Source organism: Hippoglossus hippoglossus, chromosome 4 (assembly GCF_009819705.1).
Source record: "Hippoglossus hippoglossus isolate fHipHip1 chromosome 4, fHipHip1.pri, whole genome shotgun sequence".
Classification (NCBI taxonomy): Eukaryota; Metazoa; Chordata; class Actinopteri; order Pleuronectiformes; family Pleuronectidae; genus Hippoglossus; species Hippoglossus hippoglossus.
In genome coordinates, this window is record NC_047154.1 from 21411556 (window position 1) to 21434526 (window position 22971).

The 22971-nt window shown below is 41.6% G+C and overlaps 2 protein-coding genes across 6 annotated transcripts in view; both read right to left on the reverse strand.

Moving 5' to 3' along the window:
• dnajc6 (DnaJ (Hsp40) homolog, subfamily C, member 6) overlaps nt 1-13358 on the reverse strand; it is a 29835-nt gene extending 16477 nt beyond the window's left edge. The window contains exons 1-3 of one of the 3 annotated variants that reach the window (XM_034582371.1): nt 13063-13358; nt 8252-8423; nt 2059-2194 (exon numbers count right to left, since the gene is read on the reverse strand). In XM_034582371.1, the coding sequence (XP_034438262.1) occupies nt 2059-2194; nt 8252-8264 (149 nt within the window). In that variant the 5' untranslated portion in view covers nt 8265-8423; nt 13063-13358. Of the gene's footprint in view, nt 1-2058; nt 2195-8251; nt 8706-13062 lie in introns of those variants that run through there. The other 2 variants (XM_034582369.1, XM_034582370.1) reach the window with 2 other exon arrangements.
• ak4 (adenylate kinase 4) lies at nt 379-22756 on the reverse strand. Of its 3 annotated transcripts, none has more exons than XR_004613581.1 (6): nt 22169-22756; nt 21343-21462; nt 18542-18714; nt 18060-18178; nt 16991-17585; nt 379-390 (listed from the first exon to the last, which is right to left on the reverse strand). XR_004613581.1 is itself a non-coding variant. In XM_034582372.1 (5 exons), exons 1-5 carry the CDS (start codon nt 22308-22310, stop codon nt 17459-17461), a joined length of 681 nt encoding a protein of 226 aa, XP_034438263.1. In that variant the 5' UTR covers nt 22311-22756; the 3' UTR covers nt 15807-17458. The 3 variants fall into 3 exon arrangements, 1 of the variants encoding a protein (XP_034438263.1); XR_004613582.1 differs by lacking the exon at nt 379-390 and adding an exon at nt 15807-16687 and having other exon boundaries at nt 17406-17585; XM_034582372.1 differs by lacking the exon at nt 379-390 and having other exon boundaries at nt 15807-17585.
• Nucleotides 22757-22971: the final 215 nt, after the last annotated feature.

A 22971-nucleotide genomic window follows, 5' to 3' on the forward strand; every position in this document is an offset into this window, starting at 1 on the left:
GTCATACAGGTGCTTGTGTAAACAGGAAGCAGATTGTTTGTTTGCAGTTGGTTGCTCAGTTGCACAAGATAAATATGACAAACCGCTGAGGTGTAAATTAAGAGCAGGGAGGTCATCATTAAGTCCCATGAACGCCAGACGCCTTCCACCCCCTTTTATTATGTCTCTCAAATGAACTGACTGGCTTTACCTCCAAGTTTCATGAACAGACTCGACACGGACGAACCACTGACGCTCATCACACAGGATTATAATTCTACATCTGTATAATCCTATCATCGTGCTCGGAACTGCTCTGTAGATCCAACGTACTAGATAGTGAGTGGTAGAGCTCCGTTCACAAGAAGCTGATTTATTTATTTATAAGGACTATAAACTAAAAAGTACAACCTTGTGTTCTGGAAACTGTTCCGTCTGTCGTCTCTAAATAAAGCGAGGGAATGTTGTTTGTACAACAACACACCGGAGGATAGTTACTGATGACACCTGAAGTGCACTAAAATGTGGTACATTATTGTAGTACCGCCTTACTACCTTCCTTTTCTGAGGTTTTCAGCCAGTCAGTCCAGTAGCCTGCCTCCCACCACCCCATTATCCCAACCACCCACTCGAACACATACATACTTCGTCCACACAAACACACACGGGGCCCTGATGAAATTAATCCCTCTGTATCAGCAGTGCACTGGCCATTTGGCACAATGAACCGCCATGAATAATTCAGCAAGGAGAGGTGCGATGGACGGAGAGAAGACGAGAGGAGAGGAGACCAGGGAAGAGGAGAGGAGAGGAGAGGAGACAAGGAGGAGAGGAGAGGAGAGAGGTGGCAGAAAGCACAAGGGAACAACAGAAGAGTGGGAGTTGGTCTAGCAGCAGAGGAGAGGAGACACGAGAGAGGAATAATCACCGTCAAATTTGCTTAGTCAATAGTGTGTGTGTGTGTGTGTGTGTGTGTGTGTGTGTGTGTGTGTGTGTGTGTGTGTGTGTGTGTGTGTGTGTGTTCCTGACAGCACAGAGGCCCCTTTGTGCTGCCCTGTGCAGATGCCTGTGCACAAACACACTGGGCCGACCGAGCTGTGCCAGACTCGGCTGCCTCCTTCTAAATCTGTCACTGACTTACTTTAGATTCAACAACAGAAACAACAGTGTAACCATCACTTCACCATTTAGCAGACAAATGTATAATAAATATACATTCATGCAATTGGATGACATCAAAACATCGATAATTAAATATTATTATAATGATTTTTTTCATTATAATATATAATATATCACTTATATTTGAATCACTGTTATTCTTACTACAGGAATCTGGAGTGTGCAATTACAACAATCAAAGCATTTCAGATGCAAAGAATGCTTTTATATCATCCATGTTTTTAAATGTGCTTGATTTTGCAAGATACACTGTGTTTTTCAGTAGTAGCAGCATTATGCTGGCTGTCATTGTGTTTGATTTGTAGATGTGGCTCATAACTACAGTCTCATTGTGGGAGTCTGGTCTTCAACTTCAAGGAACATCATCATTTCATCTTTATTTGCTGAGAGTCCAAACTGGCCATTGTCAACACACAGTATGTTTGATATAAAAAGAGCAACCCACCCCCGCCACACTCATCCTGTCCCAGAGCTGTGGGAACCGGACATTTGTAGATCTTTTGGACCTTTACATATTTTCCAACTTGTGCAAGCACATTACCAGTGAAATGTTTCGAACTACACAGAAGCCCGCCCCGGGCCACAAGCTGTATGATTCCTGCCCCAGGCTACAATCTGTGTGAGCGCGTACATGCACTGCCCCGGCCTAGGGGAAGTACACATGGGCCACAGCTTGTGCAGCAAAGAAAAGGGGACCAGAGTTTGTCTAGAGTTTGTCTTGACACCACTGAAACATCCGAAACAAGTTGTGGAAATATTGAACCTCTTCTTCTGTTGTATAAAGAGAAATACCATTCAAACCAATGATGTCATGGCATTTGATGAGCATGGTCAACTTTGAGTGAAACAGTAAGAACACCTTGCTACGGTGCAGGTGGGAATATAAGATTCACTTACGTGGCAACCTGATGCATGACCTTGGTGGAGGTGTCCTTCAGCGTGTCCTTCAGGTTGTCCTTGAAGTTGCTGAAGAACTTCCCCGCTCCTCCCTTCACCATGTCCAGCAGTCCGCCGCCAGAATTGGCGTCCATATCTGGGGAACGACATCAGCCAATCAGAAATCAGATGACACATTTCACTGTGTTAGACAATACTTGCCCAAGCTCACAAGAGATAAGACGCACAATAAAACGCATACCATCGGGGGGCTGTGTGTCTGTGTCACTATCAGCACCCATTGGCGTTCTTTAAATGGGCAGCATCTGACTCTTGGTCACAGGAGACCACCCACCGACACACCAATAATCAATAACTTTGTGAATCAACTCTCTGAATCGATGGTTCTAATAGAGGGGACCTTGAGGGTAAGGTCCCACAAAGCTTCACCTTTCCTTGGGAACAGCCTCTGACTCAGGTGGAGTTTTAATTTGTTTCAAATTGAGTCATTCAGACGTCCAGGGTCTGTGTCTATGTGCATATGTATAACAAGTAGTCGAGGATTTGGTGCAAAATGGGAAACAATAGAGAAATAAGGAGAGAGTAGTTCATGTGTTGCATTAAAGCCAAAGCTGGATTAATGATTTTATATTAAAACTTGATTTATAGCGGAGATACAGTTGAAGGTGATAAGGTCCAGCTAGAGGAAGATCACTGTGCCTCTTCTTCATTTTCTCTCATGCTGCAGACACTATCAACCCTCTCTGCTGGTAACCCCTTAATGCACGACTATATGTGCACTTTACCCCTAATGGAAGAAATTCAGGAGAACAAGTTGAAAGGGAGCTTCTCCAAATCACCAATGATCGCATAAAAAGATTTCTCTTTGCGACTCTGCAGGAACCTTGTACGACTCCAGATCGAGTCCATACACTGGACTTCCATCTTTATCTGGCCAATGCTCGCAGAGGTGAAGTTGAGCACATCAGGGTGAGATAAAACAGTATCATTACTGTGATGTTATTGCCACGAAGAGGAACAGCTAATAGACAATAAGAAGCCATTTTTGCTTTATGCCAGTGGGGCACAATGTTTGATTCGTGTAGACCTGAAACAGTCACTCTTAGATTAGTTCTTCTTTTTAAATTAGCTTTTCTCTTTCCTCTTCCAGTTCCTCTTTCAGTTCACCAATCAGAGCAGACTGGTATTTATTGGGAGGGGGGGGGGGGATCTTAAAGAGACAGGACCTAAAACCAAGGGTTTCAGACAGAGGCTGAAAAGAGGAGGTGCAGCAATGGACAGTTTGAGAAAAGTGATGAGTTTTCTGATTATTAGAGCATTCAAAAAAAAAAAGGTAACAACAATGAAATAATTAAATGAAATATAAGGTTCTCATAGACTGTGGGGGCTGGAAGGATCACAACTGAATATGGATTATTTTCAATCTAGCAGAACCTGCATCATATTGTTAAACAGTGATTATTCTCCTAACTCCTATTCTCTCTTAGAGCTGACAGTTCACTCATAATCCTCGTTTTTCCGCCTAAGAAACATCTCAGAGATGTGTCAGTTTTTTATTTTTCTAGATAAACATTTGTGGTTCAGTGGAGGGACACGTTAAAAAATTGAATTTAGAGCAGAAGACTTTCATGATTAAACACGTATTTACAAAGCCATTACACACAGTGTCTCAGAGGAAGTCTGTCTAGACAGAAACTCTGTTGAGAGGAAGTTTTCTGTGTTTTCCTCTCCTTCATCAAAAGCCTAACTTTCCCATTGTTGATGCCTCTTCTCCTCCACCCTCCTCCGCCATGTGTTATTTGAGAGTCTCGTTAATTTCCAAATTTAGACTTTTCATCTCTGAAGTTTGAAATTTGTGACAGGGATTTATTTTTTCGACTTGAGGGATAAAGTTCCTGCTCGTTGAACTCACGCTGCACATATCCACAGAACTCAAATGTAACTTTGCCCGTGGCAATCAAGATTACCATAGTTAAATCAGGTTTTGTCAACTGAATTGAACCGAATTACAGAGACACTGAGATAATGAAAATTAAACCTTTTTTAAAAATTGTATTATTATATATAAGCACCTCGTGTCAATATAAATGTCATCCAGGTTACTTCAGGTTGGGCTTGAGAATTCACATTTTGTCTGAAACCCAGAGGCAGGAAGGTCTAAAGAAAGATGCTTCTGAGCGTTTATATCATGGGAACTGGTCAAATCTGCTAATTCAATTTTGACTATTCTTTATTAAAGGTTCAGTGTGTAAGATTTAGGAGAAAGGATCTATTGGCAGAAATTGAATGTGAAATAATCCTAGTGATGTTTTCACTCATTTGTAATCATCTAAATTGTAAAAAATGTTGTTTTCTTTACCCTAGAATGAGCCCTTTATATATAAATACTTCACGTTTACATCGAGGTAAGGGGTGTTTAACTGCAACACGCAACTTCACCACTAGATGTCACTAAATTCTACACACTGAACCTTTAAATTTGTATCTTGTGAGTCTTCGAGCTTAATAAAAGGGAAACGTCAACGTCCCCCCATGGCAGTTCAAGGTAGAAGTTAGAGTTCTTATTCATTAACGGGTATTGTGCACTTTTGGTTTATCTATTCAGATCTGAAAGGGCTTCACAAGCCTAAGTTCATTCATTCATTCTGAAATGAATGGCATACAATGTTAACACTAACACCATAAAGGGACTGCAAAGAAACTGCACTGCAAATAAACGATCCTCAGCTTTCTGAAGTGAATTTTCTGTGAGTGTGGCTCAGACCTCAATTAGAATCCGTCCTTTCCCAGGAAGAAAACTAACCGAGCTTGACCCAAACCCAACAGGTGTTCTGTACTTTGTGTCGGAGCCTGAACAAAGTCTGATGTTTTCCACTGATTACAAGCAAGACCTGAACCCAAACATAATTTCAAGTCATGACGTGTCCCACTGGGCTCAGTTGGATATCCACACTCTTGTGATCTGGCCAATCTCTCTCTCTCTCTCTGGCTCTCCACATAGCTGACACACACAGGGCCGCTGTCATATACGTATTATTCATACTTTATTTAAAGAAATAGTTTGGGAAATATTTGGTGGTAGTTTCACAAGATGCAGATAGGAAAGTGTTTGCAAGAAATCAAGGGAGCATATTCCCCAAACATCAAACTATTCCTTCAACATATTGAGCATGATCCTCTTGCCTAACGCTGTAACTTCACCAGTAAGGTTCCGTCTATTTTTAACTTCATTACTATGCAGATTTCTCTGTCAGGGAGCATGACAGGACGTTTTAACAAAAAGCCTACATCCTGCTCTACCTTGAAATCAAGAGCTTATGTGAGCTCGGCCTGGATCCGCCAATCATGTTCGATACCTGCACAGGTAGAGCGGCAGCGGTGATGATGACAGAAAAAGAGGTAATTCAAAGTTATCAGAAAAGAGTGAGAGAGAAAGAGAGAGAGCTGTTCCCCTAGAACAGGATCAGGACCACCGCCTCCACTTTAACAGAGTCGACCATAGACTGTATAACAACATCACAGACTGTGATTGAAGATGGAGGATTTGACAGCTCCCGAAAAGTGAAGCCATATCATCTTGATCGCCCCCTGGTGGCTGGTTGCAGTATTGGTCATAAACCCTGTCTCCTCATTGTTAGTCAATGGGACACGGCCAAATTAACAAGTCAAAAAAAATTCTCCAAAGACGGTTTCTAGCATTTTCAGGTAGTTCTTATCATACAGATGTATATTTTTTCATTGTTCCTATTAGTTTAAGTTAATTCAATGCCATAAAATGATCGTGACCGTGATCACTGCGGCACCAAAAGTGCAAGATGGCAGCGCCCGTATCTGGGATGTTTTGGCTTCATTTTTGTACAAAGTTAAGATGCATCGTCCATCTTTATCTGCAGTTTATAGAGTCACCCAGTGGAAACAGAGGGAGAGACAGACAGAGGGAGGCTTAGGAAAGAGAGAGACGGTTCTAGTTATGTCCAGAGATGTTGGCTTCTTCCTACAGCCCCAAATATTTGTCCCTAAATATCCATCCATACAGCTTGAATGATGCTGGGTCTAAAATATCGAAACTTACAGTATACCCGCATTTGACATGGATTTGAATTAGTCTAATATTTAAATCCCATGCATCGATATATCAGCTCTCCTTGAGATAAGTGCCGACCTGAACCTGCAGTGTCCGAGCTCATGAATATCTGATGACAGCTCTGTTATTCAGGTCATAAATTTGTATTGTTGTTGAACTTTGGCAACGAATAAAATATTTAAAACATGTAACACTGGAGTCAGGTCAGGTCAAGGCCTCTATATCAAATGCAAGCCCCCTTCAATGTTGCATATAAAACATAATTTGAATTGCAAAATGATATTTGTTTCTTCCGATAAACATCTTTTGACCTCTCAGAGTCATCGCGCCTACACTTGGAGGAGTTTCAACACTGATGTTAGCGTCCACTGGTCTTTCTAGTGTTCGACATAATCTTTGTTTGGTCAGCTATAACAGTAAAAATATTAAATATCTGACTTCTACCGCACTGACATAATTCTTTAAGCAAACTACAGGTCGTGTATTCAACATAATCAATGTCCTTAAACTTCTTGAACATGAGTTTATTTAATTCTTATTGTCCAAAGATCAACTGTGTCTACTGTGTCCATCTGATTTTGATCTTTCTTGTAATGTTTCCTGTTCTATATGTTCCTCATGTAAATATACTTCTACATCTCTTTAACATCCTTTGTTCGTCTCCATTCTATGTTTTTATCTCTGTGTGAATCTTCCTGCTCGCTTCCCTGGTCGACGGGCCTCTGTGTCAGTAACCAGATGGATGTGGGAGTGTGCAGGCTGGTGAATCGGCTACGGTGACAAAACAACCCTGCAAATATACAGAAACCATGCAGGGGAGGCTCTGATACAGGCTGTGATACAGAGCTCTGTCAGGTAATGAAGCTGCAGAGCGGCCGGCCGCTCACAGAAACTGAGAGCGGTACATTAGCAGCACTCGGCACAGCACTGGCTCTCGGCTTTGCCAGAGAGATCAATAGTTTCTTTGAATGCGTCTCCCTCCTTCTAGAGTGCCAACCTTTACCCTCTCAAATCCGGGGTTTTTGTGAATGGGACAGATGGATGTCACATACGGACGGGGAGAAACAGCCACACATGCATACATCAAAAGGGGGCATCCTAACCCGCCACACAGAGACATCTGACACTGGACCCCGCCCCCTTCTCCACCGCCATCCCCAACCCCAACCCTCCTTCCCTTCAGCTGACCCTCCCACCTCCCACCCTCCTCCTCCACCTCCTTTTGTTTCACACAAACGTCGGTCCCCTGGAGGCCGGCTGACTCCAAAGAGCACTGCAGCGAGGTGAATACAGGGCAGAGGCGGGCACAAGCCTCACCTGCAGTTGTTGTGACTGGATCCCACAGAGCATGTCAAGAATTTGTCATTAGATTAATGATAAACAGATGCAATGATATATAGCTAAAGATAGGGTTTTTTAATAGACTATTAATCCATCATTCAAGACAGGTGAGACTAAAACTCATGCTTATATAATTTAATTCATATATCAGAAAGTTAATAGGGCCTTTCATGTGGTTAATAAATTTAATAAACCTTTTAAAACGTGTAAAACATTTGGAACAATTTGTGTAAACGTTTCCATACTATGGACAAAAGAGTATTGCTGCATACGCTACTATATGTGTGAATATTATCTGAAATATATGTATGACCATTCAAAATATACTAAATTAATGTCAAAGATCTTTGAGCACTTAATGCGTCTGAAAAACACAGTCGTACATAGATTAGGTACAATCTATGGTGTGAATAGAAAATAATGCCTTTATTGTACATTGTACAACATTTGCTTTGCATCTCCAACACTTTATAACATAACAAATAAACAATTTGCAGGATTAACTCTGTCATGTGCATTACATTTCGTTTCCCTCATATTATAACAGCAATTTTGCCCATAGCCAATCACATGGGACATATCTTAATATGTAAGTGGCCAATAGTAGTTGCATTTTAGGTGGGATCACGGCTGGGAGCTCCAGAGGGGATAGCATGGTTGCACACTTTCATTAATGTCAGCCCTCTGCAGAAACACAACCCCGGTGTAAAGTCTCCACACAGACCTGCAGCAGCTTCTCCACGTCAGCCCCCAATCAGAGACTCTTACCTGAGCTGTCCATGGTGCTGCAGTCCTCCTCTCTCAGCGGGCCCGCCTTCGGTCCAAGTGTGGCTGCTATGGAGCCTCCGAGTAAGCCGCTGCCGCCTCCTCCTCCTCCTCCTCCTCCTCCTCCTCCTGCGCCGCTGCCGACACTGAAGCTCTCCCCGCCGCTATCGACCAACTGCAAAGATTCATAGCCATCGTAACTGGTCTTTTTCTTGTAGGCCCCCAGCAAGCTCATTACCGACGGACACAGAAGAGGAGTTAAAAGACAAAAGGAGGCACCCGGAGGACGCGCCGAGGCTGCACCACCACCACCACCACCACCTCCTCCACCACAGAGCTGCTGCTTCTACAACTGCTGCTGCCGCCCAGTGCACCACATGTCCGGGGAGGAGAGGAGAGGACAGGACGACCGGTCTCCTCTGGTGAGATGGGGAGAAATATCCTGGGTGGTCTCTCTTTCTCTCTCTTTCGCTCTCTCTCTCTCTCTCTCTCTCTGTCTCCCTCCCTCCCTCCCTCTCTCTCCCTGTGTGTGTGTGTGTGAGTGAGTCTAGCGCCTCCACTCTTTCCTCAGCACCGCATATTACTGCTGCTGCTGCTGCTGCTGCTGCTTCTGTCCCCGACTGAGTAAAAGGGAAATCCACCTCAACACACAGTCCTCTAATGTTACTGCTGCATCTATTATTCACACTCAGTAGCTGGGAAAATATGCTGAGTGTTTCAAAGGCTACATTTTCTACTAAATTTGATCAAAATCAGTAAAAAAAAAACCCAAGTTAAAATACAGTCATTAAAGGGATAGTTCACCCAAAACTGAAAATTTACTCAATATTTACTGACCACTATGCCGATGGAATCCACAAAGCACTTTTAGAGTGTCAGGGATAAACAGTGTTGCAGCCAAATCCAATACAATTGAAGTAAACGACAGAAAATAACAGAAGATGCCTCCACATTGCTCCCGTGGCTTCATTTACACCGTGTTTTTAGTCTAAATATCTGCTGTTATCCCCCCAGAGCCATGTTTACGCCTGGATCACACACTCAGGCAAAAAACATGGTGTAAATGACCTTGTTTCGAGTCAAATTTGAATGTCGGGGCTTACGGACACTTGGATGACACCAAGTATGGAGGGATTTTATGTTTTTTATGTTGTTTTATTACGTTTGAAGAAGTGGTCACCATTTACTTAAATTGGATTGGATTTGGCTGCAAAGCTGTTTACCCCTGAAACTCCAGAGGTGTTTTGTGGACTCAAACACGTCTGCATAGTGGTGAGTGGATAATGAATAACTTTTCTTTGAACCGTCACTTTAAAGCACTGACGCACTATTAATGGGAATATAAGTGTTACAGAGGTAAACGTGCCTTAAATATAGTACTGCAGACACAATAGAATCTGTATAATGATATTATTCTAAAGAAATATGTCTGTCTTCAGTTGTGAAGCTAAGATTTTCACATGTGATGTTGTCGAATTTGCTCATATGTAAAATTAGCAGGAGCCCATGTTGTGTGAGAAATATGCCAAATGTTCCAAGGTGTATTTAATAAGTTGTTTACTCTGAATATTGTCTAAATTCAATATGTCATTTGAAGAATTTATCAAGCTATGACAATTACTTTCTTCGCCATTCGACCTGCGGGTCGATCTCTTCATTAACAGATTGATCCTTTTGTCAGAAAAGTGCATGTTTTGTCCCAAAATGTAATAAAAACATAAAGAAATCAATTTAATGACAAATATAGGACAAAAAACGACAAAGCAAATGTTTAGCAATTTCGAGTGACTCAGATGATTTGACAAAATAATCATTGATTGATTGACAAATCATGTCATACTTGAAGTCGACCAAAATATACTAATGTATAATACTTAATGTAAGACAGATGTGTTATTGTATGACAGATGGTGTCTGCAACATGAGGCACAGATGAAGCACAGATGATAAAGTCTGTTCAGAACTGCAAAACTCTCAGCATCATCTATTTTAAATAACACTAAACCTGCCACTAAAAATGAGCGAGGACCCCGACAGCCTTGTATCGATTGTATCACTCTCTACTATTGCAGCCTTGGATGTTCAGAGCCTCTTTGTATCCAATCAAAAATCCAAAACACTTGAAATTTTCGCTCAACCTTTGTCGTTGGTAGCTTTTTGTGCCGTGACCCTTGGACGGAGCCGGACAAAACCCACTGACCACTGATGGCATGGTTCCTTCCTTGGCCTTGTCCCCTGGCAACGGAAACCGTGCATGGTTCTGAAAAGAGGACATGAGCCTGGGAAACTCTTTAAGCGGAGCAGACGGGAGCTCGGAGCGCAGCGTGAACGGAATGTCCAGGAGGGAGGAAAGCGAGACCCGTCGCATCCGGACCAAACGTGCTGCCGCTTCCTGCCTTGTTCTTAACTGTGCCGACCGATATTTACCCTTTGATGCCCCTCATGAGTGTGCACGTGCAACTTGGGCTTCATAATCACTGCCACGTGCATAATCACTGCTTGCACATGAAGCCAAACACATGGTCCTTGTATGTTGTACACTTTTGTTTTATTTGTTATTGATCTCACTAAGATTTACTGATTTGATGAAGGTTATTTATACTGTGATCATGAAGATGGATGACATGACTGCTTCCCAAAAGTGAAGCCAAAGCATCTTGAGCGCCACCTGGTGCTTGGCTGCAGTATAGGTCATAAATCACGCCTCCTCTGAGTTAGTGAATGGGACACGGACCAAACTAAAAAGTCAAAGTACAATTCAAATTCATTTTCTTAAATATATTTTTTGTCATTTTAGTTCGTTCTTATCAAATTCGTGTTTCTTCAAGTGTTTTATTTTGAGTTTGGTTTCATTTAGTTATTTGATACAATAAAATGCGGTGAACAGCAGGATTGTACCTCGCTACTGCAGCTCCACCCCCCCATTTGCATTCATAAGCAGACTTCTGCTAAAAAAATGGAAAAGGTAAATGGAAAATAAAGAAAATGTGTTGGCAAATGTCAAACTTCTGTCTCATTTCATATCATAACATTTACTACAGATCCTAGTTTTATTGATATGTGGAAACCATTGCATAAATATGGGCGACTGGCTCCCAACAAACAGTAAATGCAGATTATAAAGCTGATGGAAACTCGCCGTAGTGATCTGCACTGGTATCTGTGACACTGTAAGACAGGTTTTTTTTACGCTCTGCTATTATGTACGAAACAAAGAAAAGACCTGTTCACAAGTCTGCGTCCCACCCACACTGGATATTCTATATTGAGGGTTTGAATTTCATTTAGTTATTTACTTCTCCTTTAAGAATCCATAAAAAAAGCCTTTAACCCTTTATACAGTTTTATGAAACGTTGCTGAAACCGACCGCGGCCTTGTATCTTATAAAGCCGTATCGCCACCATCACTGGTTTTTACCATCGTCCTCAAGGATCGACGGAGGATTAATGATTATCCTTCATCCCCCGTAAGAGTTAAAGCAGAATCCAGGAATCTGCTGGATCAGCTGCCGGGCGGTGGACTTGAATCTGTGGCTGAGTCTGTCAGACGTTTGATGCTGCAATCCAAGGATTCTTGTCCTGGGCAGTAAAAACAGAAACCTCACAGGACAACACAAGACATCCATGCTGCACTGCACTCAGCGCTTGCCAGTGGCTTTTACGTAAGGAACTGGAAACTGGAGAATCCCAGTTTTCAATCTACAAAAACGCAGATTCCTGTATTTACTCCCTAGGCCCTTGCCCTCGGCCATAAAAGGCCCCTTAAACCCCTGGTCCACCTGCTGTTTGTATTGCACCATAAACAGAAACATTACAAATACCACTTTTCTACATTTCAACAATAAATCTATTTATCTTATGCCTCCATGAAGTGAACTCTCATGGATGATTAGACGCTCCCTTGCTCTGGAGCCAAATGTGACTCAGTGGCTGGTGATCAGAACATGAAACCACCACGAGCTGTGTTAATCCGCTCACGTGACATGCGTGACGACGGTGGTGACGTAGCTGAGCGCTATTGGACAACGCAGGAGAGGAGCTGTCCTCTAAACCCCAGAGCCTTCCCCTGGACGAGGATGATGAAGATGAAGATGGTGATTCTGATAACGCTGATGATGATGATATAAGAAAACCTGTCATTCCAAATACACAGTGTTGACCGAGGCTGTGGCGTCTATAAACCTCTTGGCTTCTTGGGTTTTGGCGCATAAACCTGATCTGACGCACAGGAGCGTGCCATGCGCCTTTAAAGGTGTCCTGAAATGCCGTCACCGACATCATCAGCTGGTTAGAAAGAAAAAAAAATCCCAGCAGAAATCAGAGTGGCAACCTTCTCACTCATTCATGTCATTTATCTTAAGGATGAGGGGGCGTTTAACATAATGCATGACGTAGAAATAACAGAATGCACCATTAATCATGCGTAAAATAATAATACCTTTATAAAAAAAAACACCAAATGAAGTCAGTCGTGATGCTCGTGTGCGCATCCAGTCACTACAGAGGCCCGGAGCATAGAGACAGGTTCGATCATTTTATATTAATGTGTCTCGTGTATGAGAATTACGTCTTGGGACCGGTGCGTATTGATGAAACGCATCTCTGGCCCCCCGAGCGGAGATGCGCTGTGAGGGGGGGAAGTGGGGAGGATTTCCAGAGGTATAGCCTGACATTATGTAACATCCACACATCACATCACGATGCTCTCTTCTCCTCCTTCCGCTTTTCGCATACAAGCCTGGCCTATAATAAAACAAAAACACGTCCTTTCTGTCAGATGAGTAAAACACATACAATCTCGCAGGTGGATTTACCTTGCTGCGCGCTTTCTACCATTCTCCCGTGTGCGCCGTCCTGTGCCGTGGTGAAGATGCGCTCTGAACCGCGGCTCCTCCGCACCGACCTTTGATTTGTCATTCGCTGCCGAGCAAAGGTCAACGCGTCGTCAAACGTCCAGCGAGACGAGACGCGCGGTCCTGGAAGGATTCCCCCGGTAAAAAAACCCGTGCGTAAAAGTGCAGAGGCAGCGCGAGGCTACGGCATCATCATACAATCACATCTTGGGCATTAGAGCGACACTGAGCAAGGTACCGCGATGTGGTAGATCTGTAGATGATGTGGATGGGCTTGAATGGGCCAGATGGAGGGGGTGTGGATGTTCATGGATCTGTGCAGTGGAAACTGCGCCGCTCAGCGCTTCCTGGAGGAAAACCAGCTGCTACAGGACTACAGGAAACTGGCTGCTTGAATTCACTATAGGCAGTGGTGGAGGAAGTATTCAGATTATGAATAAGTAAAGTAAAAGTATTTGCACACTTTAAAAATATTCAGTCACAATAAAAGCCCTGCATTCAAAACCTCACTATAAGTATAAGTATTTGCATATTTTAAAAATACTATATTACAAGTAAAAGTCCTGCATTCATAACCTCCCTTAAGTAAAAGTATGACAATTACTCATGGTGCAGTAAAATGACTATTTCTGTTACTAGTTACTTTTCTATCTGATATGTTTGGATTAATATTAGCACATGTTACATTTTACTGCTAATCAATCAATCATTTAGACTTTATTTATATAGCACTTGTAATGATGTAACACAAAGTACGTCACATAAACCACCAGCCCCCCAAACACACACACACACACACACACACACACACACACACACACACACACACACACACACACACACACACACACACACACACACAGGGTAGGGGGTACCGTGCATGTAACCTCTGTGGGTCTTGCAGGTAATAACCCACTAATCAGCTAGAACCAAAGAGGCCAAACATCCAGAAGAAACTCAAGACAGCCCTGCACATATATCGTATGTCTCGATGGATCTGCCATGTATCTCTAAAAAGTGAACTTTTCACAAGCTCAGAATTTTCAGCTGATGCAAGAGGCTTTTGATTTCCAATTTTCTCAACACAGAGAGGAGCCGTTCATCCTTCAGTTTATCACAAACAATCAGAGATACATGGTTTGCACTGACATCTGGGAAGTAGAACTGTCAGACAAACGCAGTGGAGTAAAAAGTACAATATTTCCTTCTAAGATGTAGTAGAGTGGAAATAGGGTTAGTTGCATACATGCCGACATTAATGTAAAGTACAAGTACCTCAAATGTTAAGTATAGTACTTGAGTAGATGTACTAAGTTTTTGTACACTACCCTTTACTCACAAAACAGAACTGCAGTAATGGAGAAATCAATAACCGGTGATCAGCACTAATATGGCACAAACTATTATATGGGGATTAATTATAGCAATATTCAACATTATAGGTCACGAGGCAGCAGAGCTCTCGTTCCTCCCATAACAAAACAATGATCATGAAATACAACACCAGTCGAGCTGTATTTCAGGTTTTGTGGCACATGGTGATAACAATATTAACAATATATAACAATAATGATCATCAAGGTTCATGCAAAAGACAAAACAGCCCTCCACCCTGTGTCAGATGTAAACACAGCTGACGAGGGTGTAATCTGTCACAGGGGAGCAGGGAGTTGAGAGGATTAGAGGAGAAAAGGAGGAGACACACACACACACACACACACACACACACACACACACACACACACACACACACACACACAGCATTCTTATGTCCTGTGTGTGGGTGTGGGTGTATTACTTATAGCCTGTGAGTCAATGCAAGTTTGCATATGTCCTGCCGATTCCTGTTTTTCCTGATATGAAAGATCGAGGAGCAAAGAAGGGAGGGGCAGCGTTACTTTTTCATGATCGCTGGAAAGCAAGAAAGAAAGAGAGTTGGATAGATAGATGGAAAGATAGAAGATAGATAGATAGATAGATAGATAGATAGATAGATAGATAGATAGATAGATAGATAGATAGATAGATAGATAGATAGATAGATAGATAGATAGATAGATAGATAGATAGATAGATAGATGGAAAGATAGATAGATAGATAGATAGATAGATAGATAGATAGATAGATAGATAGATAGATAGATAGATAGATAGATAGATAGATAGATAGATAGATAGAAAGATAGATAGATAGATAGATAGATAGATAGATAGATAGATAGATAGATAGATAGATGGAAAGATAGATAGATAGATAGATAGATAGATAGATAGATAGATAGATAGATAGATAGATAGATAGATAGATGGAAAGATAGATAGATAGATAGATAGATAGATAGATAGATAGATAGATAGATAGATAGATGGAAAGATAGATAGATAGATAGATAGATAGATAGATAGATAGATAGATAGATAGATAGATAGATAGATAGATAGATAGATAGATAGATAGATTTTGGTCACAGCATATTGTTTGCGTTTGTATACTGCACTAACATTTCTTTCTTTCTTTCTTTCTTTCTTTTACACTTGAACTGAGAAACAAATGTCAGTGTGTGCACCCATTATAATCAAATTGGGCTGAATTGTCTGACACAAAGCACGAGACAGGCTGAGAAACAATACAGGTGTTTGTACTGTATGCACAACAGGTTCCACTAGGTCACATCACAACAACAGAAAGACAAAGTGACAAAGCAGCCATGAGAAAATAGTTTAATTGTTCTTGGACTGTGACATGTTGGGACTGCTGGATAGAAAAAAGGGAGAAATCCACAGAGGGGTTACACAACAACTGTGGGGTGTGGTCACGCACTCAACACACTCTTCATACACACTCATCGAATGATCATCTACAGACTTTTGCTGCTGAAGACACCAAGACGAGTAAGGACAAGTTAATATGCACAGGCATAATTTGTCCGCTTGTCACCAAAGCAACAAATATAAACTACTTCGGTCAAGTCAACACAAAACTTGCCTTTACAATCTGTAACACACACAAGACCCACAATCCTCGGACCACACGTAAAGGAAAATAATATCAAACGATTCAAAATGATTTGATGTGATAACATTTACTAAAAGTTTCAAAACTGCTGGACGAACAAAGGTAGAATTGAAAAAAATAAAATAATCTCTAGGTCTTGATTGTGCATTTTTGTGACTAGTGCATTTAGTGCTATTTTTTAGTGCATTTTCTCTAACATGATGCTTTTTTACTTTGAAATAATGGATCTGGAGCTCGTTATTTAATTCTGAAACGATTGATAGTGAAAATATTAAGCTGGAAAAGCTGGTCATTTCACAAGTTGTTCCCAATGCAACATTCATTGATGTATTTAAATAATCTGAAAAACAAGATCTTTACATATATGACCTTCTAACAATCATATAAATCCCATATTTCTGAGTAATCCAGCACAAGCTTTACATTCAAACTCTCAAGGCAACCTTATAGCATATTTAAAGTAAGGTAACAACATTGAAGACACTCTGTATTATATGCATTGGTCTTCATCTCAGCCGCACTAGGTTCCAGCACCAGCCCGAGCACGACTGCATTCGACTCTGCAGCGTTCCAGCACAACAAGCAAAGAATAGCGGTTAACACAGTGCATTGTTTACATAAGGGATGGACTCATCTAGAAACAGTGAACTCACAAAGCCAAGGAAGGAGAAACTGCTTCTGCGGGATTGTTTCGCATATGTAACAGCTGACGTGTAGGCGTCATATACAGCTCACAGACTCAAAGTGTCCGATTTTGGTTATATTTAAAACAAAATAGTGTCAGTACTGCTCTCAATGAATCTGTAACCTAGAGCTATGTATAAACTGAACTTTATAATAAGAACCTTGTTAGGTGTGTTAAGTATAAAAAACTCCTCAGTTTCCGAAAGTAATTTACGGGTTTCACTGCAAAATTATATTTTTGTCTGTATTCAGCCTGATCTCATGATTGGCTTTCTGTGGTTGAGTTTTATATTCAGTGTTTCACAATTAAAAATAAAAGATTAAAAGTGTGAAGAATTGCTGCTTGATTGGTGTTTGTGTCAAATCAATTTAATTAAGTGATTAGTTCTGATGTTGCCTTGAAGAATTCTGACATTTCACTACAATAATATTGAAATATTCATCTCCTGGTAATTGGCATGTAGAACCATTATTGAAAAACTTGAAAATCTCAGGCATGTTGGCTGGCAACAGTTTTGATCAGTGTCCCGGTCCATTTATTTCTCTAAACCCCTAACGAGTTAAAACCCAACACCGAGGCCAGCGCGTGCAAACATCCACCCACTTCCTCTAATGGCCTCCTGATGTTTCCCTGTGGTCTTTTGTTCCAGAGCACTGTCAGGGCATCTGGGGCTGGCAGGTGTCTGGTGGCTGCGTGTGCATCTTGGTGCTGAGGAGGGAGTTGATGTAAGGCCAAATCCGGTCCGTCTCTGTGCCGGAAAACGAGTGCAGGATTCCCTGTGACCTGAGGGAGGAAAAAGGAGAAGAAAAAGGTTGTGGCCACATTGATAATAGTTTAAATAATAAAAAAAGAGTATTTCCACCAATGTAGCAATAAACTCCTGTAATGTTACTGGACTAAACCCTTCTTATTAAAACCTACCAACTTTATTATGTAAACTATTATATATATAATCATTGTAGTCTTAAATTCAGTCATTAGAGAACAATGTAACTCATCATACACAACAGAGGAAACGGGGGGCTCTGCTTGTTTCATGTGGAGCGATAAAATAAAACACTGCTACAGCTCTAAGTGGTTTAAGACTTTAAACTCGCTGCTGAGCAAAATATTTTTAAATGGGAGAAACTAAGAGTCAAATGGTCCCATTCATGACGACATTGTTTGATTTCTGGCTTTGACTTCCCATGGTGCAATGCTCTTGGCAGATGTAATTCCTTGAGGACTGTTCACACTGCAAAGTAAACATTCACTCACTTGTATAAGTCTATGACGGGCTTGGCTACATCTTTGTAGTGTCTCAGTCTGGACATCAGAGCTTCTGGTTTGTCGTCGTCGTGCTGAATCAGCGGCTCCCCAGTGATGTCGTCCTTACCCTGAGGAGGGCAACACAAGGGGCAACGTGCAACAGAGTCAAAACAAAGCACTTTCCAAACTTGTTTTTGAAAAGGGACGTATAAATAAAAGAGAAATAGAAGTAATTATTACACATTTTAGATAACTTTACGTTTCTTTAGATCATACGTAATACGTATTAGAGTATAAATATATAGGCTGTGCAGGAGTAGGGGAAGTTAGTAGTGAGTTATGATGTTGTCACTCATCTGGTTGAAGTTTCTTGATTTTAAAACCTTCATCCAGCTGATGCAAGAATTAAAAACCCAATTTCTACACACACACCAACACAAATCACGGGCTGAAGAAACTGAAAGAATAAATAAACATCTATCTTCTGAGACCTGCACTCGTGGCGGGTTGAAGCCCATGTTGTAGACTCTCCCGCTGCCCTGGTGGATCCAGCGGTCACTCAGTCTCTCTCTCAGCGTCTCGTAGGGTATGTTGAGGCTGATGACCAAGTCCAACTGGCACAAGTTATTCAAGGCCCGGGCCTGCGACAGCGTCCGAGGGAAACCTGGACAGACGTGACGTAGAGTTTATGTCGGAGGTTGGTTTTACTTTTATGTTTCTGTCGACAACATTCACGACTGTGGTGTGTGTGTCCCTTTTTCTTTAATCCATAACATAAGGAAGATGTACCAACTGTATTTCCTGTTTAGATTTCTGCTAATATCAAGAGCCCAGAGCAAGTTAAGTTCAACTGTTTCCAGATTTGTGATACAATAAAAACAGGTTAGGCACATGTGGAGGAACTTACTGAAAAACACAACGGCCTCAGATAAACATGACCTGGGTGAGTCACCCTTAGTTCTAGCTAGCATGCTAACTAACTAACTAAGTAACTAACTAACTACTGCTAAAGATTTATCGTAGTACCCAAACAGTAAATTGTTTGGCTGATAATATTGGTTAATATCAGCCTTTCACAGATATTGCTTATATGCACTGATATAACAACAACATTGAAAATTGATTCATTCATTCAGGTTCTACTGTATATAGTTGGTTTTATTTGCATTTTCTGTTAATTTATGGTTGTTTGAATTAAAATGTAGAATAAACTGTTAAACTGTCGAATATCAAGCCTCAATACTATTTCTTTGTTATAAGCTCTTGTCTGGGAACCGCACATGTCTGGAAAGTATGTGTTATCAATTTGACAGTGACTTGCTAAGGGACAACCTATGCCAGGCAGATGGTGGTCAAGGTCAACAGGTTTACCCTCTGGGGACCATGAACATCTGCCCCAAATTTCATTGCAATCCATCATGTTGAGATATTTCCCCCTCCCAAAAACACGAATATGTCAAACCCTTGGTTGCACGAGAGGAAAAAGTCTTGGAGCAACAATATCAGTTACGTTCATCCTCTGGGTCCCGTGAGTGCAAAGAAACAAAGATGTACTATATTTCAGATTTAATCCTTTTCAGAGGACTTTGCCTCTTGCCCCACTTTCATAATCTGAGCTCAAGGTGACCTCAAGGACAGTGCCTTGCTAAAGGTCACCTTGGCCAGGTCGTCCCATTTTACTGCTTTTTAACTTCATGGTTTGATATGCCTGCATTTGGGTTTGTCTGCGGTTTATTGCTCCCTTATGTGTTTGAGTGGAAGCCGACAGTTACTCTGTATGTTCCTTTGTTTGATCAATAAAAGAGCCGTTAAAATCTCTCTAACCACCAGAGCATCATGTTACCAAGACGTAGGAAGGCACCAGTCAGTGGTCACGAGAGGGATAGAGCAGGCAATTATGTCTATGTGGTGCAGTATATTTCTGTTTGTGTTTGTGTGAGTGTGTGTGTGTGTGTGTGTGTGTGCGTGTGTGCGTGTGTGTGTGTGTGTGTGTGTGTGTGTGTGTGTGTGTGTAAAACCTTGATTTCCATTCCCTCTCCTCTTGCTAAATTGTTTTGTTTTGCCGGTCATGTCCCGTTTCAAGGTTTAAACCAGTCTATCACTTACCAGTTTGTTTAACCAGTGTTTTTCATCTCTCTGGAAGATGTAGGTAATGTTTAACTTCGACAAAGACACAATGATCTCCACTAATCACGGAGCCATGTTCCAACCGGCACGTTTCTACGTGCATTGCAAAATATCATTATTTATCGCATCAAGATAAAAACAGACAATATATTGACATTTTATATGTAACCAAATATTTTAAAAAGTAAAGGGGAAAGAGGGGATACAGTCAAGGCCCTGAAGCTCTGGAAGGACCTGGTTGAGGAAAGTTGGCTAACAGAGTCAGTGACATATTTTAAGTCCCTTCTGAAAATGCAATTAAGAGTTTATTTAAATTTTTTATTATTAAATTTTTTTAAATTATTTTATATACATGTATATGGTAGCACCTCAGAATGTACATCTACTAAAAATGTATTCTTGATTTTATGCGAGATGTTTTCTTAATTTCAATATTTTTAAATTAAGTTTTTATTACTTTATTTATGTGGGTATAAGTACCTCAGAACTTACTTCTACAAGAAGACCCTTCTTGATTTTTATCTAAGTTGTTTGCTTTTATAGAAGTGAAACGTACTCCAAAAGAAAGCCTTTTTTATCGAGTCTGTTTATTTACTTTATTTCTGTCTTTTGATCTGTCACTGTGAAGCACATGTAACTCTGTTTTAAAAGGTGCTGTATAGATTGAGTGTATTATGAAGTTTATTATTGTTTTTTCCATGGACCTTTTTATGTTTAGACAAAGGTCAATGGGTTAAATCCTGGCACATGATAAAGAAACTCGGTGAACCCTGCTGACATGAATCATCTCCCCTCTCTGACCTGACCTCCGTGTCCACAGTCCAGAGCAGGAGGCTGGGAACTCACTCGGTGCATCAGAGAACTAATCACTCACAGACGTAGAGCATTTTTCCCACATAGTTATTCCTCAGACTCCAGTAAAAGCACTGTGGAGGCCATGTTTCACAGAATGCAAACACTTTAATGAAGGCCCTGCCTCTAACATTAGTCATTTTTTGGGGGGTGGCACCGACACTGGCCAATCAGAATATAGGGCAGTTCCCACCACTGGGCATGACTATGCACAACAAAGAAAAATATTTCCTCTCTGCAGAACAACTGCTGTATGTAAAGCTGGTTTATCAGCTGTGTTTGGAGTAAAAACAAAAAACACAGTTTTTCTTACCGTCCAGTAACCAGCTGTGGCCGCTCAGCTCCTCCAGTCTGGGCAGCATCAGTCTGGTCATCACATGGTCAGGCACCAACATGCTTCTTTCCACAAAGGACTTCACCAGCACACCTGCCTCTGACACACAACAAACATACAGACAATCGTAAATATATTTGTTCTGCTTCCTGCTTCAAGAACCAGACGTCTTGCTGGAAATAAAGACATAAAACCCTTGCTCGTGACCTCTGTAATCTACTTTATTTAAAGTCACACTGGAAACCCTGAGGCCTGCTGTGGGTAATTAAATCAATATTCATGCCAAGTCACCAACCTCTCAACAAAAACACACACACACATATAGATTTCACTCATTTAACAATCTTTAAACTATAATATGAAAAGGGAAAAAGGGGTTTGTTGTCCTGCAACACACAACTTTGCCACGCACATATGTTTATACTTAGCCCTCTGCTCTGAGCTCAGGTTTATTATCACTGTACATGAGCTTGGCATGAGCTGGGAATTAAATGAATGCTAGTTGGTGAGTTAAGTCTTCACCAGAATGAAATCAGATAAAGAAAAATCAAGTTTCCTCCCATCCAAATGTCTCGTGCTCTGGGGGCTTGGACTGGAGAATGAAGTTTTGGACATATCATGTGCTTCATTCTGCAAATGTTCCATCTTATAGACCTGATTAAAGTACATTTGTGATAGTTATAGCAGTATTAAAGTAAAGCAAACATTAGGATGGTGCCAAGTTCTCTCATGGAACATATAACACAACTTCTTTGTTTGTTGCTGCAGGCTTTGCTCTTCCTGGTGCCACCGCAGTGTTCCTTACCTGTTTTTGCCGTTATACTCTCTCGCAAATAGTGGCCACTGGACAGATAGAGCAGGCCGAAGCTTTGCGCAATCCTCTTGGATATCGTTCCTTTGCCTGATCCCGGCGGACCCATGATAGCAGCTCGGAATAATTTGGCCATGTCTTTCCTCAAAAGCAGCCAAGAGGGTCCGGGACGCACAGACGTTCGCTTTTCCTGTTCGGGACCAGCAGCTCGACGCAGATCACCTCCTAATTAAACAGTACGGGTCTGAGCGGTCTAACAGGTCCAGAGACTTAAATGGCTCATAAACTTGCCTCGCCAAAGTAAAATTCCAGCCTATCTGTGGCGTCTGCGGGTCTTTACGCACGCAGCAACGCCTGCTCTCCGCACGCATTGGGGGCTACAGTGCTCCAGATACGGATCAAGTCAAAACGCCCTTCTCCTTTTTTCCTTCTCCTCTCAGCCCTCTTGTAGATACATTACGCACGCCCACGTATTTAGGGAACGGAGACTTTCTCTCTGCAAATGAATGAGGGAGTCTCCACAACGCCCTATTTTTCTGCGCACATCATCCAGAAAATATGCGGATGCCGATTTGCACGAACTTCGCTGGGTGAACTGGTTACTGTAGTTTTTTTTAGACGCAACTGATGCGCAACTGGAGTTTACAGTGAAGTACATGTGAGTCAATGTGGTTTTAATTTACAGACTGGAAACTGACAAACAAGCACACGGATCTCTCTCTCTCTCTCTCTCTCTCTCTCTCTCTCTCTCTCTCTCTCTCTCTCTCTCTCTCTCTCTCTCTCTCTCTCTGTCTGTC

Bases quoted from the DNA above. Each gene is read 5' to 3' on its own strand.
- ak4 (XM_034582372.1), bottom strand. From the start codon at position 22,310: ATGGCCAAATTATTCCGAGCTGCTATCATGGGTCCGCCGGGATCAGGC. The intron at 21,463-22,168 runs GTAAGGAACACT...GTTGTGTGTCAG, and splicing joins GAGTATAACGGCAAAAACAG to AGGCAGGTGTGCTGGTGAAG. The intron at 17,586-18,059 runs GTGAGTGAATGT...TTCCTCCCTCAG, and splicing joins CCCGTCATAGACTTATACAA to GTCACAGGGAATCCTGCACT.